Here is an 18,416-nt window from a genome sequence, read left to right as displayed (position 1 = left end):
ACCTAAGAAAAGGAGTTATTTTTTTTCGACAAAAATTCACAATTCTGGAGTAGGGCAGGGGGATTGACTTTTGTACATTGTTATCTGTTCATATGTTGTCACTTTTTTTACTTCTTTCTATAGCTGAACTTGTTTCTTTTCAGGAGTTTACTATGGCTGAAGTTGAGTATCAAGTAGATGAATTATTTTTCCGCATAAACACATTGACTGGTTCTCATGGGTTACCAGAAAAGCCAACCTCATACTTTACTGATTCTGATGGAACTTATGGACTAGGGGATGATGGGATATCAAGTGGTGGGTCTGAGGTAAGATAAATACTTAGAAATAAGGTAAATAACCCACATCATACTTTACTGATTCTGATGGAACATGCGGACTAGCGGATGATGGGATATCAAGTGGCAGGTCTGAGGTCAGAAAAACTCTTAGAAATAAGGTAAATAAGCAACCTCATACTTTACTGATTCTGATGGAACATATGTGAGGGGGGGGGGAGACCTTTTTCTGGACGTTTGGATGGGGTGTTTTTAAGCTCCGGATTTCAGGATTGATATTTTTCGGATGTCTGAATTCCTTTTTCAAATCTCGGGATGTTGGGATTTAAATTTCTATAAATTCGGAAGCTGGGATATCAAGTGGTGGGTCTGAGTTAAAATACTCTTGAAAATAAGGTAAATAAGTTCCAATGAATTGCACTTCTTTTGATTCAAATAATTTACCAATGTTTAATTTCCGAAATGTGAATATATACGCCTCCAAGTGCACCGCAGGATTTTCTCGCTGTTTTAAAGACCCCATTGGTGGTCTTCAGCTGTTTTCTGCTCTTTTGTTGTTGTCAAAAGTTTCAAAACGTTTACTCTGCAGGTGAATTTAGAAGATGATGAAAGGCTAGACAACCAATTACACAAGATAGAAGACAGTCTTTGTTCACATGAACCTAACCTGGCTCAATTGTTTAAACTTAGTCCAGCAGATGGAATGACAAAAGAAAGAGAAAAACAGATAAGGTAAGAAAAACTGGTATACATGGTACATGTCAGTATGAAGATAAGAAGTGAAATATTGTTTCTATGATTAATAATCATCCCCATTATTTTAAGATTTAAAATACAAAAGACAGTTGTTTTAAGCTCACCTGGCCCAAAGGACCAAGTGAGCTTTTCTCATCACTTGGCGTTCGTCGTTCGTTGTCTGTGTCATTTACTTTTACAAAAATCTTCTCCTCTGAAACTACTTGGCCAAATTAAACCATACTTGGCCACAATCATCATTGAGGTATCTAGTTTAAAAAATGTGTCTGGTAGCCGAGCCAACCAACTAAGATGGTCGCCATGTCTAAAAATAGAACATAGGTTAAAATGTAGAGTTTGGCTTATAACTCTGAAATTAAAGCATTTAGAGCAAATCTGATGTGGTGTAAAATTGTTTATCAAGTCAAGATCTATCTGCCCTGAAATTTTTAGATGAATCGGATAACTGGTTGTTGGGTTGCTGCCCCTGAATTGGTAATTTTAAGAAAATTTTGCAGCTTTTGGTTATTATCTTGAATATTATTATAGATAGAAATAAAATGTAAAGAGCAATCATGTACAGCAAAGTAAGACCTACAAAAAAGTCTACTTAACCAAAATTGTCAATTGACCCCTTATTAAGGAGTTATTGCCCTTTATAGTCAATTTTTATACGCCCGTCAAAATTTTGACGGGACATATTATGGTATACAAATGTTCGGTGTCCGTCCGTCTGTCTGTGCGGCGTAAACATGTCGCACCGTAACTTGAGAACGACTTATCCAAATTTCATGAAACTTAAAATAGTTGTTTCTTATGATGGTCAAATGATCTGTATACTTTTTGGTGAAAATGAGATTAAAACTTTTTGAGTTACGGCACTTTGAAACTAAAACAGGGGTGTGTTTTTTTCACATGTCACACCGTATCTCAAAAACGATTCTTGATTATGGCTTAAAACTTTAAACACTTCTTAGTTATATTAATCCTAATATCTGTATACTTTTTGGTGATGATTCAAAATTTTATTTTTGAGTTATTGAGTATTTTGTAAAAAAGGGGGAGGGTTTTTTTTACATGTCACACAATATCTCAAAAACGATTTATGATTATTGCTTAAAACTTTACACATGTCTTTGTTATATTAATCTGAAGATCTGTATTCTTTTTGGTGATGATTCAAAATTTCATTTTTGAGTTATTGAGTATTTTGTAAAAAAGGGGGAGGGTTTTTTTTTACATGTTGTGCCGTATCTCAAAAACAATTTATGATTATTGCTTAAAACTTTACACACTTCTTTGTTATATTAATCTAAAGATCTGTATACTTTTTGGTTTTGATTCAAAAATTATTTTAGTGATATTTAGTTTTTTGTAAAAAAAAAAACAGGGTGGGGGGGGTTTCACATGTCCCCCTGTGTCTCAAAAACAATATGTGGTTATTGCTTAAAACTTTCTTAGAAACTATTTATGATTATTGCATAAAACTTCCACACAAGACGTCAGGCGTATCATTCGCTCATGGCGCAGCTGTTTATTAACAATTTTCATAAATTTTGTAAATTTTTGCAAAATATTTTCCCCTGAAACTACTGTGCCAAGTTCATTATAGATAGAGATAATTGTAAGCATCAAGAATGTTCAGTAAAGTAAGATCTACAAACACATCAACATCACCAAAACACAATTTTGTCATAAATCCATTTGTCCATTGTTTAATATGCACATAGACCAAGGTAAGAGACACAGGCTCTTTAAAGCCTCTAGATTCTCATGTCAATGAATTAGAATACTTTCTACTGTTTCTTCTTATTTTTTAGGTGAGCATTGTTAGGTATTTTAATTTTGAAAATTAAATCTGTGCAAGACTCATAAAATCCTTACATAGTGTTTTAAATGCTAAAAATCTCTTATAGTTACCAAAAAAGTGTAAGCTTTCCATCAGATTCTGACTTTTGAGTTCACTTTGTCATTGATGTTATTATCATTGTGACCATCTAAGAATTTGACTTTCAATTTCAGGACCAATTTAGAGATGGAAATTATCAGACAGCTTCAAAAACAGAGACACAGTATGCCAGATAAAGTTACAGGGGACAGTTCAAAGTCATCAACAAATACATCTGGTACCAGTTCAGAAATGACAACACCGTTTGGGGACAGGAAATCAGGGGAGACAATAAGGAAACCAGTACTAGGTACAATTTATAGATAAAAGGCTATATGTTAGCCTTTGTGATTTTGACAGTCCGCTGCAGTCTACAGTGTTTATACTCGTCATAACCATAAAACATCTATTACAATTTACATTGAGTGTAAATATTTAAAAAATGAAAGAAGACCCAAATGTTTAGATAAAACTGATTTTAATTACACATTTATTTTTTATTAAGCTTTCAATTTTATAAACATTAACAAACACTCTGAAAATTTGTATTAAAATAGAAAGTATTCATTTATTTTCTTGAATTGCCAGTTTATAAAAGTAATACTTCAAGCCTGTACACAAGAAGCAGTGAGGGTCCTATAGAAGTCTTAAAAATAGGTTAAATATAGATTTATAACATGTCATTTTTCATATCAGACCCCTTATCAGCCCTAGGTCATGATATCTGCCAGAGAGCTGACAGGCTCGAGAGATGATTTTGACCATCAGCTGATAAGGGGTCTGATATGAAAAATGAAATATTATGTTCTTTTTATGCCCCACCTACGATAGTAGAGGGGCATTATGTTTTCTGGTCTGTGCGTCCGTCTGTTGGTTTGTCTGTCTGTCCTGCTTCAGGTTGAAGTTTTGGGCAAGGTAGTTTTTGATGAAGTTTAAGTCCAATCAACTTGAAACTTAGTACACATGGTCCTTATGATATGATCTTTCTAAATTTAATGCCAAATTATAGTTTTGACCCCAATTTCACGGTCAATTGAACACTGAAAATGATAGTCAAAGTTTCAGGTTAAAGTTTCAGGTTAAAGTTTTTGGTTAAAGTTTTTGGTCAAGGTTGTTTTTGATGAAGTTGAAGTCCAAACAACTTGAAACTTAGTATACATGTTCCCTATGATATGATCTTTCTAATTTTAATGCCAAATTAGAGTTTTTACCCCAATTTTACGTTCCACTAAACAAAGAAAATGATAGTGTGAGTGGGGCATCTGTGTACTATGGACACATTCTTGTTATCATATATTTCAGCAGAAGACATGCAGACTAAAGCTATTTTATAAACTTTGAATCAATGCATTTCAGTATTTTAATATTACTTTGCAGTTTTTAATAATTATACATTTCTTCATTCTGAAAATTATTTTATCCAACTTTGTTATGTTTTACACACAAAAACGTACCATTGAGTTGTATTTTCCGGAATTTTCTGAATGACGTCGAAATGTCATGCAATAACATTATAGAAAAGCATGCAATAATAACAGGAAGCAGTTGATATGAAACAGAAGCAGTTGATATAAACCGAAAGCAGTTGATAACAAAAGTCATATCACACGGTTCAAGCCATTCTTCAAATTTAGCGAATAAATATATGTAAAAGTTAGTTTTATCATGGGGTACAATTATACCATTATTTTCTATAAATATATATGATAAATGTATTTATTGAAGCATTGGCCCTTACTCAATCATTATTAACAGATACAACCTTTCTTATTGTGTATATATTAATAGTTATCAAAAGTACCAGGATTATTAACAGTTTAGATGTTGAGTCTGAGATTAAAATAATTTTTGTAAAATCTGATTCTTCAAGAAGAAATGTAAGTTGAATGTATCTTTTTTTCTGTAGGTGTTTCAGGACTGCAGCACCATACCTTTGTTCACCATGCTGACATCTCACCTGTAAATGATGTAAAAGATTCACCACATCAAACAAGAAGAGATACAACCAGTTCATCTTCTAATCCAGACTCTCCTGATGAACAATTAAGAAATGCAGATCGGGTCAGACTGTTAAAAGATAAAGGTGGTAAAAAATCTACTTCAAAGGTGGATGAAAATATCTGCCAGGATAAAAACACCTCATCAAAAATAAAAAAGCCTGAACCACCACACAAACCTACATTTCATCATCCTGGATTAAGGGATGTGCAGTCCCAAGAGACTGCAAAGCCAAATATTAATACTGCAAAGTCAAGTGTGTTGAATAGTCCAGCTCTAAGACAATTACGGTCAAGTCTGCAAGCAATAGAAAGAGACAGACATTCATTTAAAGGGGAGAGTGGAAGCAGTGTTACCACTGAATCTAGTTCAGGATCAGAACAAGATGCCATTCACGGGAAAGCTAGTAGTGCACAGATTAAACGTAACTTAAGAAAGACAAAATCAAGAGGCAAAGGTAAAGGGTCAGTTAATTTGACTTCTGTGTTATTAGATGACCTAGATACCAGCAATGATGAACATGGAGCTGCTGGAACATCATTTAAAATATCAGAGACTGAGCCTATATTAGAGCAAGAACACATAGAAGATTATTATGAATAATTAAAATACTTTTATTTAGCATAAAATCAATTTGAGATGAAAAATACATCCAGCAGGTGTTATAACATAATTGAATAAAAATTAGGCCGGTGTAATATTATGGCAGATATTATAGTTTGGATTAAGTTTAATACCATTTATCTTACATGAAAGGAAAACTTTTGTAGGGACCAATAGCAGGAGACCTTAAAAATGGACTTAGCTTAATTAATTGTAAAATTAGTCAGGTTTAATCATTGTCGCAAGCTGGGTAAGATTCTTGACTTTCAACATGTTGACATCTTGCAATGTTTGCAGGAGAATTAATTCATTTTGGTATTTATTTATTAAATTGTTGTTTAAAATGTTTGAACATAGCTATAGTTCCATCAAGTAAGCAATTAGAATAAAATGATTTGTATTTTGATACGTGTTGTGTATCACTAATAACTAAGTGCAATTTTAGATTGACAAATTTATATTTATAATAAACATATAGCAAATAAATTTCAGATAAACCTTTATGACTTTTTATTCAAGCATTTTGAGAGTTTCGTCACTATATCAATTGTTTGTAGGATCTGCAGAAATCATCTTCATTCTAAAGGTTAACTTTGAACTTTTCTACGCACTGTTTAACTGAATCACAGATGTTTAGTCAAGCATTGTAATTTGTTAGAGGAAAACATTGTCTCCTGAAACTACTGTGCCAAATTTTACTAAACTTCATCTGAATTTTTCGTAGAGAATGTAGTTTAAATAATTTATATATCTGGTGTTTTTATCCCTCGAACAAACATAGCTTATGTTGCAAAAAAAGAAGATAGATTTAAGTGAAGTTGTCGACATACACATTAAAAACTATTGCAGTTAGAGAAAATTGGTGTGTGTGAAAAAAGGTCAGCAGAATTTTGAAACAACCTATTAAGAAGTTATTGCCTTTGAAATATCTTTTTTTTTAAATTTAAGTTACTGGCTTACAATACATAGAGAGAAAAATTAATCATTAACAAGAGTGCACACACTGAAATGTCTCCCCTTCTTTACTAATCATTGATATTATGTTAACAGTCCTAAATATAAAGCTTTTATACAACTGTCACATAAACTTAACATTTACCAAGAAAACTAAACATTGACCAATGAACAATGAAAATCAGATCAAGGTCAGATAAACCATGCCAGGCAGGCATGTACAGTTAACAATTCTTCCATACAACAAAAATAGTTGACCTATTGCTTATGATTTAAGAAAAACAGACCAAAACACAAAAACTTAACACTGAACAATGAACTGTGAAAATGAGGTCAAGGTCAAATTTAATCTGCAAGGCTGACATAAAGATCATAAAATATTTCCATACACCAAATATAGTTGACCTATTGCACATATTATTAGAAAATAATTACCAAAACTTGAAAACTTAGCTTTGACCACTGAACCATGACAATGAGGTCAAGGTCAGATGACACCTGCCAGCTAGACATGTACACCTTACAATCATATCATACACCAAATATAGTAGACCTATTGCTTTCAGTATGAGAAAAACAGACCAAAACACAAAAACTTAACTATAACCACTGAACCATGAAAATGAGGTAAAGGTCAAATGACACCTGCCAGTTGATCATGTTCATCTTACAGGCCTTCCATACACCGAATATACTAGACCTATTGCTTATAGTATCTGAGATGTGGACTTGACCACCAAAACTTAACCTTGTTCACTGATCCATGAAATGAGGTGTAGGTCAAGTGAAAACTGTCTGATGGGGATGAGGACCTTGCAAGGTACGCACATACCAAATTTAGTTATCCTATTACTTATAATAAGAGAGAATTTAACATAAAAAAATCTTAACTTTTTTTTCAAGTAGTCAATGAACCATGAAAATGAGGTCAAGGAAATTGGACATGTGACTGACAAAATTTTGTAACATGAGGCATCTATATACCAAGTATGAAGCATCCAGGTCTTCTACCTTCTAAAATATAAAGCTTTTAAGAGTTACCTAACGCCGCTGCCGCCGGATCACTATCCCTATGTCGAGCTTTCTGCAACTAAAATGGCAGGCTCGACAAAAATGACAATAGTCTGCATGATCTAAATCTTCTTTAATTTCCTGCAAGATGTACATGTACAAATAAGTCATGGGGAGAAAAACTGAGATGTCAAAAATTTTCAGCAAAATAAGATATAGAAATAAGTTATTATCGCCAAAATGGTTTCTTTACCTCCTGATAGGAATAATGGCCCTAAAAAAATGATTTTCACAGCTTGTTTTATAAGTTAATATATAACAAACCATTTCATTTATCCTTTTCCCTTCTAAATAATGCATGTTTCACTTATTCATTCACAATAAGATATTATACAATGCTTAAGCAAACATTCTAATAATTTTGCAATAAGCCTTACTAACTTTTGGTCAACCTGAATTCAAATATAGGTCTTAACTGTATAATGTCAGATCACTGTTCCTGACATGATTTTTTTAGTACACTTGAATGTATCAAATTACCTAAGAAACAAACTGCCAGACAGACATATAGAGTTATACACCTTGCAATCAGTCCATACACCTGAAGTAGTTAATTTATTGCTTATAGTTTGAGAAAACATGAAATCAAAAAAAAATAGTATTGAGCAATGAACGGTAAAAATGAGGTCAAGTAAAACCTACCAAACGGACATGTATAGCATAAAATATTTCTCAATGCCAAATAAAGTTGACCTATTGCATACAGTATTAAAAAGACAGACTTAAATTAAACCACTGAACCATAAAAATGAGGTCAAGGTCAGATGACAACTGCCAGTTGGATACCTACACCTTCCAATCATTACATACACCCAATAAAGAAGACCTATTGCTTATAGTATCTGAAATATGGACTTAACCACTAAAACTTCACTTTGTACATTGATCCATGAAATGAAGTCAAAGACAAGTAGACCCATGACGACCTTGCAAGGTATCAGCATAACATATGTACGAAATAAGTTCTTTGTTCTTTTCTTGTATGTATTTTAAAACATCACAACAAGTAATGAACTTCACCACAATCTGCACAAAGTACCCGTAACTAACTCTCTCAAACAAAGGCAACAACAAACTGTTGCTAAGTCTTGAGTATCCTATGCTTTAACAAGTATATTACCATTGTATTTTCTGTAAAAATGAGGGATTATCCCACTACACAGCTAAGTCATACTGCATATTATATTTTTTCAAAGCAAACTGGCTTGACAGTTTTGAATGTGAAAGAGGCTAATTGACATCTTGTACATTTTAATATCTTTACTTAGTAACCACGAATAATGCTTAGTTGTTGAAATCATTTAAATTATGTGCTTTAATTCAAAATTTACAGCAACAAACAAAGAACAAATACACTGATTAAAAGGTGTTTATGTACACGATGTTTGCCTATCTTTGTTCTTCTCCAAAAGATATCGGATGATCCTAGAATCACTGTTAACAAAGTGTGCTGGTCGATGAATGCTTCCAGAAACGGAATCTGCTTTACTTCCGGTCACAGAATGGAAAACATTTGTTTGATTCAACAGACAACGTAAACCAAGGAATGCAAATATCAAAGCTTCTTTGAAGGCAATAGTAACTTCGTCGACCTGTTCTAAAATAAATCCCTGATCTTGCAGTTTACCTTCAAGCAATCTGATAAGGTGTTTATTAAAAGCACCACCGCCTGTTACCAGAACCTTTAACACGTGTTCAGGTTTGAGTTTATTTTCAGCATGAAGTGAATCACGTGCGAGCTTGCATGCTTCAGTTAATCTATTGGTTACATGCTCTGTGTAAGTCATTAGAAGATCTGGAATACTATTCTGTGTTGTCTGGAAAATAAATATGGTCTATACTGTATATCATTTCTTCATTATAATTTCTAAAACTTCTTTAAACACATATTTTTTATACTGATAGAATAAAACATAACTTTTAAACGATATCAACTGTATAAGATGAATGTAGCCTGGAATTTTTTTGAAAATATCTTGCTATAAAAATTAAAGATAAACAAGCCGCACGAAACCTACCAGAAATAACAACTTGCGAAGACATGTAATTATGTAAGAAATTTCTATGTCGCTAAATTGGTAAATTTTCAGACTTAAATGTTATTTTATTTTATGGACAGAGGCGGATTTAGGGGGGGCAGGGGGCCCGGACCCCCCATTTTGGGAAAAAATTTGGTTGCTTATATAGGGAATCACTGAAGCGTGACTGGAGCGGGCCTCCTCTTGGGTCAGAAAGTGGGCCCCACTTATGAAAATTTCTGGATCCGCCACTGATGGAGCTTGTCTAAAATTTCTCTTTCATATTTGAAACACAATAAATGTTTACTTCAATATCAAGTGAGACAACGTGCATTACAGATTTATCTCTTAATTTCGCTTTTAGGCCCAGTCCTAGAAGAATCTGTTTTGCTCTCTCTGTCTCCGTGGTGCTATCCCCTTATTTATAGTCTTTTATCTTAAAACATTGGACCACCATTCATTCGTGTAAGATTTCTAAAAATTCTGATGTTATACCTATATAGAGTGAGTTTTTTTTTTTACATTTACATTTATATGTAAGAAGCTACAAAGGATTTTACCCATTCTTGTTATACTTTGATGTAAGAATTTGAACAAAAATAATTCGAGTTATTAGGCTACCAATACAGTATTCTAACACTGATGACAAATCTAACTTATATAATAGTTATTTGTACAAACATTTATAATAATGTAAGGCTATTACATGTACCAAACTTACATCTAAGATAGGTAATACTTGAGCTTCAATCCACTCAGCATCTAGAGACTTTGGTGGAAGTTGTTCATAGAAATGCAAAGCGTCTAATTTACCCAGTATCTCTTTTATAACAGTTCCTGTCTCCGATATTATGCCGTTTGGGTCGTATTCTAATTTCGGATCGTGAATAGCTGCCAGCTTGTTTGACACATAGTTACACGGGCAAATATCATATCCTTGTAAACCTTTCAAACCGATATTAGCAATCCCACCAAGATTAATGCATATCTCGTTGTCGCTAAACAAGAATTTTTCTCCATTTGGGACCAGAGGTGCGCCTTGTCCCCCGAGAGCTACATCTTTGTTCCGGAAGTTGCATACAAAAGGTTGTTTAAGGTAATGGGCTGACGTTTCTCCTTCTCCAAGCTGGAACGTGTATCCAAGGTTAGGTTGGTGGAAAATTGTGTGTCCGTGCGATGCAACACAATCGAGATTTTTTATATCTTCATGCTCAACAAAGTCTTTTACCGTTTTACCTATGAAATGTCCATACTCTAAATGCAGTTTTATTAAATCTTCACCCATAAGTTCCTTAGCTGATCGTAGTTTTGATTTCCAGTCAGTATCATATGAGACAGTAATAGCTTTCAGTATCCGGTATTGCCATTTATCAGTTTCGATATCCCCAGTAAATTCAACATAACATAAGTCTATTCCATCCAGAGATGAACCAGACATACAACCAACTGTATAAAAGGAAACCATTTTTCACCCTTGTAAAGATAATTTATGTCAATGTTTACATTTCAAGTTCACCAAATGTTCAACGGTTTATTATCTATAAATAGTAGTGATTCGTATGTTTAACAAAGTTATCAGTATTCGGACAGGGTACATATCCATAAAACGTACTTTACTGCAGCTTAACGGGAAAAACAGACGAAAAGTTATATAAATGGTCAAGGCAAAGTTTTAATTTTTAAAAATCATACAGCAAAAGAGCAGTATACATTTTACAATTTAACAATGGGCATGTTAACACCAGTTGGGGCAGTTCTTCTATATATCAAATGTCGCCACAGAGATATGCAGTTTTATCACGTTTTATCAACTCCTCATCCCTACGTTCCTCTGCTAATCGTAGTTTTAATTCTATTCGACATAGCGATTTGATACAACTCTGAAATCCTACACAACAATGCAACAATTCTATACAGCTTGTATAATTCTGTACAAGTTTGTAGCTCTATATTAAACACCTTTGCAACTATATACAACACTGTAATTCTATACTGAGATATATACAGTTTTATCCGCTAGTCGTAGCTTGTCACTTCCATTTAAGACATTCACAATTGCATTGTTTTAAGGAATAGCAGAGCTATATATACTGTCTCATATGATAGTGGAAATCAAAAGTATACAATTAGCAATAAAACTAAATTAATATGTTTATATTTGTGACAAAGGATTTAGTACTAATTCACTGGATCTTAGTGTTACTGTTATGTTTTCGTCGCATGAAGCGCAATTTCAATATTTTGCCTATCTTTCCATTTGCAATTTCAATTTACTAACAAGTCTATTTTGGTGGTGCAACACTTTATTTGGCAAAGTGTTGTATAGAGATAGAACTACAATGTTGTATAGAGTGTTATATATAATTGTAGTGTAGTGTTGTATAGACATTGCAGTGCTGTATATACATTACAGCGTGGTATAGAATTGCAATGTTGTATAGAGTTGCAGTGTTATATAGAGTTCAGAGGGGGCGTAGTGGGCGTACCCACACCCTTTGCTGGCACTTTTTTTTTATATATAAAATGATAAATAATCAGCCTAGAATTCGTGAATTTTGCTGTGTATTTAATTTTAATGCGACAGTTCTCCACAGCTTTGGATCCATTAAATCATATTATAATAGACAATCAATGTAGAGAATACAGCACCAAAAATGTCCAGCCCTACACTTAAACTAAAATGCATTCAAGTTACACTTATTTTATGTTTTTTTTTAGCAAAAAAAAAGGTCCCCCAAAATTTTTCTCCTAGCTCCGCACGCCGAAATTTATTTCTGCACCCCCCTTTCCAAAATCCTGGATCCGCCCCTGGAGTTAAAGTGTTGTATATATAGAATTGCAGTGTTGTGTAGGACTACAGAGACGTTAAAATTGCAGAGTTGTGTAGGACTACACAGACGTTAAAATTGCAGAGTTGTGTAGGACTACAGAGACGTTAAAATTACAGAGTTGTGTAGGACTACAGAGACGTTAAAATTACAGAGTTGTGTAGGACTACAGAGACGTTAAAATTGCAGAGTTGTGTAGGACTACAGAGACGTTAAAATTGCAGAGTTGTATAGGACTACAGAGACGTTAAAATTGCAGAGTTGTGTAGGACTACAGAGACGTTAAAATTACAGTGTTGTATAGGACTACAGAGACGTTAAAATTGCAGAGTTGTATAGGACTACAGAGACGTTAAAATTACAGAGTTGTATAGGACTACAGAGACGTTAAAATTACAGTGTTGTATAGGACTACATAGACGTTAAAATTACAGAGTTGTGTAGGACTACAGAGACGTTAAAATTACAGTGTTGTGTAGGACTACAGAGACGTTAAAATTGCAGAGTTGTATAGGACTACAGAGACGTTAAAATTACAGAGTTGTATAGGACTAGAGAGACGTTAAAATTACAGAGTTGTATAGGACTAGAGAGACGTTAAAATTACAGAGTTGTATAGGACTACAGAGACGTTAAAATTACAGAGTTGTATAGGACTACAGAGACGTACAAATTGCAGTGTTGTATAGGACTACAGAGACGTTAAAATTACAGAGTTGTGTAGGACTACAGAGACGTTAAAATTACAGAGTTGTGTAGGACTACAGAGACGTTAAAATTGCAGAGTTGTGTAGGACTACAGAGACGTTAAAATTACAGAGTTGTGTAGGACTACAGAGACGTTAAAATTACAGTGTTGTGTAGGACTACAGAGACGTTAAAATTGCAGTGTTGTGTAGGACTACAGAGACGTTAAAATTACAGTGTTGTGTAGGACTACAGAGACGTTAAAATTACAGAGTTGTGTAGGACTACAGAGACGTTAAAATTGCAGAGTTGTGTAGGACTACAGAGACGTTAAAATTACAGAGTTGTATAGGACTACAGAGACGTTAAAATTACAGAGTTGTGTAGGACTACAGAGACGTTAAAATTACAGAGTTGTGTAGGACTACAGAGACGTTAAAATTACAGAGTTGTATAGGACTACAGAGACGTTAAAATTGCAGTGTTGTATAGGACTACAGAGACGTTAAAGTTGCAGTGTTGTATAGGACTACAGAGACGTTAAAATTACAGTGTTGTATAGGACTACAGAGACGTTAAAATTGCAGTGTTGTATAGGACTACAGAGACGTTAAAATTGCAGTGTTGTATAGGACTACAGAGACGTTAAAATTACAGTGTTGTATAGGACTACAGAGACGTTAAAATTGCAGTGTTGTATAGGACTACAGAGACGTTGTATAAAACCGCTTTATTGTATGATTGAAGATGTATAACTCCATTGGAAAATCATATACAAGTAAGAAATAAAATTAACATCAACTTATTTTTAAAATATTAAAGCAATGTATATGTTACTTTAAACCTTTAATGCAGTGAAGCTTGCTTTAAATTACACAGGTAACCTATAAGTATACATATTATAAGGGAGGCAACCACAATTTTACCTGACTTGACCTAGTAGCCTTTATAAATTGTGTATATTATTGTTTACTGATTGACACATAAACAACAGGTATGTTATACTTTCTGTATTGTGTTTATAATATTTGTTAGCGTTTTAGTATTGAATTCAAATAAAAATAAATGTATAAACACTAGGATGTCATGTAACTGCTATATATTATATACGGTAAAACTATTAATTGAAAATGCAGTTAAGGTTCATGTGGAGCCTTTGGCTAAAATGGCCGTATTTTCACCTCAAAATTTACTCTGAGTACAGACAAACCTGCGCATCTGTAAAAAATTTCAGGCATAGCATGCCCTAGATAAATAAATTTCAAATGTGTTTAATGTTGTACGCCTGATAATATCTATCGACATATGAATGGGACTGATCTAGTTGGGTATGGATACTATTAAATTACTTTCTTTGTTTCGGACATTCCATACACATATAATGTTCAACTTGGTGTTACTTTTAGATCCTTTTGGCATCATTTGGCGCCAACATGAAAACGTTCAAGTCCTTTGCATAATTATAATTAGATAAAATTTCATAACTGTCAAAAGTTCGTGGCAGATATTATATCCTGTGTAACGAATAATTCGCAACTTTTTAGACTCTGGACGATTTCTAGCGTCTTACAGTATTATAATTATGGTCGTAAATCTTTATAGAAGTACGTGTATAGAGGGTAATGAATCGCCATGGATAACAGCATCATAACAGTGTTACATAACGTTTAGGTTTTAGTTCTTTTCACGGAAAACATATAGACCATAATTACTTTGGGTCAACTATGTTTTACCTAATACACTTAGTTTAAGAAATTTAAAGGTCTCATCTGTTTCCAAATTAGTTTGATTTTTAATCACACTAAGCTTTTAAAAAAAATTATTTGTTTGAATAGTTGTGTCTCAGTTAAATTCTTTTTTTTGTTTTGGAAACAACATTTAGTATAATAACATAAAGATTGAACTTTGGTATTTCTTCCAGGATAAGACGTATTAAAGCACAAAGACGATTATCATGGCATCAGCTGATCCTATTTCTGACATTATATCGTCACTACGAACATGTGGTATTTGTAAACGAGAGTGTTTTGATCCGCGGACTCTCGAATGTATGCACAGTTTGTGTTTTGAATGTTTGAAGGGACTAATCGACCGGAACTCAAACCAAGGGGACGTGTCTTGTCCGACGTGTAAATGCAAAATTATGTCGTCTGGTTCTTCTATTAATAATTCGGGTTTAGAATCTTTAGGAACAGCTTCTGTGTTTACTGATAAAAGAATTCCCACTTTTCAAGAATCTGGGATGGTAGCCTGTAAGGAACATCCGAATTATTTGTGCGAGTATTTTTATGCAGATAGTTTTGATCTTGCATGTGAAGTCTGCAAAGTAAACAAACCGTTGTGTCAATTGATTACCGAAGAGGCAATGAAAGAAGTTCGGAATAGGCAACAGACAAGAGTTAAAGAATCGTTGTCAACTACTAATCGAGAATTGACTGAAATTTGTGAATCTTTGAAATCTCGTGAACGTCAGAATTTGTCCAAGAAAGACGAAACTGTATTGGGCATCATGAAGTATTTTGCAGATTTAAAAATGCAGCTATTAGATTATTTAACAAAACATGAAAAAGATGTCTTAGACAAACTTCAATTATTCACTGATACTGAAATGGCAACAATCACACAATACACAAAACTAAGTTTTTCGTTGTTGGAAAGCCTCGGTCCATGTTTTCCATCTGTGAACAGAATCTTTAATGATAGCGATATATTGAATTCTTTTGCAAGTTACTTGAACTTTGATGCTTTGCTATCAACCTTGGAAGATTTTACCGCTAAAGCTACAACAATCAAACAGTATGTTCAGGATGAAAATGAAATTCGTTTTGTTATAAACACAGAATTCGAAGATATGTTGACCGAGGGTGATCTTATAAATATTGAGCTTATCAATTCTAGTACAAGATCGCCTGGTGCGGTGATATCCAATGAAAGCAATGATTCACAAAGCAACCACACCAGAATCGATAATCATTCCGTAATCAATGAAAATACTGGATCATCTGATGTTACACCAACAGCGGCTAATGTTGCTAATAGGAATGAACAATCACCAGGAATAGTGATAAGCGTTTCACCTCCTGATACAGACAGTGATTATCAACCGGAAGACGAACCACCTCCATCATACCAAGAATTAACCTCAAGTAGTAGCACGACATATTCAAATAGACAAAATACTTCACCAGTAACTCAGAATCCATATCGTTTTCCACCACCAAACTTTAACAATTCTATAGGAAATACTAGTAATTCACCGGTGTCACGTGAACACTTTACCTTTCCACAACCAAACTCCAATAATTCCGGAAGTAATAATTCTTCGGCTCAATCTCTACCATCTGCTCCTAACGTGGATGACTTTTTTACAACGCCATTAGTACCCAGAGGTTTAACGCATGGTGTATCCTCAGGATCAATAACGCCACCAGGAACGCCAAATGATGACAACAGGTTAAGATTAAATCCTCTTACTAAATTTAATGCAGAATTAAGGGGAAGAGACCGAAAGAATCCTACTTTAACAGATTTATGCTGGATAGATGAAAGGGCATTGCTTGCAATAGATAAAAGAAATAAAACAGCCAAAGTTTTTAATACGAGGGGATTTAGATCTTGTTTAAATGCCTATGAATTACCCGTCGATCCACATGGGTGTACAGTATATAGACTGCCACGACAGCCGTGTGTATATATGGCAGTGACTTTTCCTAAACAGAGATACCTTATTACATACGCAATCGACCCAATGAATAATTACCAAATCAATGTCATAAGTACTATAGTAACACAGAAAGGCTACACTTGTTTAACGTTTAATGAGAATACCAATCAGTTTGTTTGTGGTACAACTAACCCGTTTTCTTTGCCCGCAGTAGATATTCTCGATCACCAAGGAAACTTTCTACGGACATTTAATGGGTCGGACGCTGTTCGACTAGGTTACCCAAGATCTATTAGAGTAAGCAAGGACGGAATAATAGGTATTTCTGATTACAAAACGTCGCGTGTAATTTTCATGACCATGGAAGGAGCTCATGAAGGTGTTTTTGACGGTTCGATTAGTAGAAATTTAGGGGATCCACAAGGGATAGGATTATATAAAAACTTATTTGTTGTAGCAGACACAAGAAAGAATCACATATACTTTGTTGACTCATCTTCAGTAGTAGTCGATGAAGTAAGGCAGCATTCGTTACTGGAAAAAACTCCGAGATTTATTGACTTTTCGCCTGGTTCTTTTCCTAAAATGGCAGTTGGTCATGGGAACGGCTACATTTCACTGTACGAAGTCTATGATACTTTGAACCCGGACTTAGGAAGTACTGTGTAAATACAATTTCCCTATAGACTGCACTTTTGTCATTAGAAACAACTGTACATTTAATACAACGTACAAATGTCTATAATAGATACAAATAACTATAGTCTGTTAAAGTTCAAACACTACTTTACATAATGAAGGTATGGTGTCTTAGACATTCAATTAATAAAAAATGTAAAGATGGTTTGATCTGAACTTAAACGATATTTTGAGATTATGTACATGGATGATGCCAAAAAGAGCATTGACAATTGACATGTAGAAGCTTCAGATCTTTGCATTACCTAAAATACACATTTATTTCGTTTATTTTTTGTACACGTATCAAGTCGTTAGTTCTTTTTTGTTTTGATTATTTTACAATTGTCATTTCGAGATCTCTTGTAGTTAACTATGCGATATTGGTTTTGGGTTTTGCTAATCTTTGAAGCCGTAGGTTTACCTATAGTTGTTAGTTTTTATACTTCATTTGGTCTCTGGTAAGGATATGTCTCATTGGAGTCGTATCACATCTTCATATTTATATAATTTAATGTACTGTAACTGGTTGTTTATAACTATAATCGACAACCACACGGAGTCTTAAATCTTAAAGAGGTCGTCTTTCTTTATGCATACTGCTTTAGTTGGTGGTTTTGTTTTTAATTTGTTGGTTTTGTTTTTAATTTGTTGGTTTTTCTTATTAGATTTGGGACAGTTTCTTTGTCTCGTGATTTCTCTATGTCGTTTCAAGTTCTTGTTTGCCATTCGTTGCTGTGTTTGAGCGTTTGATTTTGCAATTTGCCGGATTAAGGACTTTTCGTTTTGAATTTTCCTCGGAGTTTAGTATTTTTGTGATTTTATCTTTTTCCAGTAGTGTATTTAAATTAGAATGAGACTACTTTATCGTAATGTTGACACTCAATATAATATTGTCACACAAAAAATTAACCGCTTCTAAATCTATGACTTCTAAAAGTCATATGAATAAATAGGAAGTTGCGACTTGCTGTGGTATAATTCCTGACCTGACACATAACACTATTCAGTATG

At 33.8% G+C, this 18,416-nt stretch overlaps 3 protein-coding genes across 3 annotated transcripts in view; 2 read left to right on the top strand and 1 right to left on the bottom strand.

Annotated features, from left to right (window-relative positions):
- Nucleotides 1-6,003, top strand: part of LOC139511735 (polycystin-1-like protein 1) — a gene marked incomplete in the record, with an annotated part of 223,869 nt that extends 217,866 nt beyond the window's left edge. The window contains 4 exon segments of the mRNA XM_071298777.1: nucleotides 144-308; nucleotides 868-1,010; nucleotides 3,036-3,211; nucleotides 4,808-6,003. Coding sequence (XP_071154878.1) covers nucleotides 144-308; nucleotides 868-1,010; nucleotides 3,036-3,211; nucleotides 4,808-5,502 — 1,179 coding nt within the window.
- Nucleotides 6,004-8,824: 2,821 nt separating this feature from the next.
- LOC139511740 (anhydro-N-acetylmuramic acid kinase-like) lies at nucleotides 8,825-11,023 on the bottom strand. The gene is made up of 2 exons (XM_071298785.1): nucleotides 10,267-11,023; nucleotides 8,825-9,344 (listed from the first exon to the last, which is right to left on the bottom strand). Exons 1-2 carry the CDS (start codon nucleotides 11,008-11,010, stop codon nucleotides 8,898-8,900), a joined length of 1,191 nt encoding a protein of 396 aa, XP_071154886.1. The 5' UTR covers nucleotides 11,011-11,023; the 3' UTR covers nucleotides 8,825-8,897.
- Nucleotides 11,024-13,936: 2,913 nt separating this feature from the next.
- LOC139511736 (uncharacterized) lies at nucleotides 13,937-17,708 on the top strand. Its single transcript, XM_071298778.1, has 2 exons — nucleotides 13,937-14,054; nucleotides 14,982-17,708. The coding sequence occupies exon 2, from the start codon at nucleotides 15,015-15,017 to the stop codon at nucleotides 17,391-17,393; it is 2,379 nt and encodes a 792-aa protein (XP_071154879.1). The 5' UTR covers nucleotides 13,937-14,054; nucleotides 14,982-15,014; the 3' UTR covers nucleotides 17,394-17,708.
- Nucleotides 17,709-18,416: the final 708 nt, after the last annotated feature.

Source organism: Mytilus edulis, chromosome 2, assembly GCF_963676685.1.
Source record: "Mytilus edulis chromosome 2, xbMytEdul2.2, whole genome shotgun sequence".
Classification (NCBI taxonomy): Eukaryota; Metazoa; Mollusca; class Bivalvia; order Mytilida; family Mytilidae; genus Mytilus; species Mytilus edulis.
Note: the sequence above shows the minus strand (reverse complement) of the source record. Positions and strands in the feature narration are given on the sequence as shown.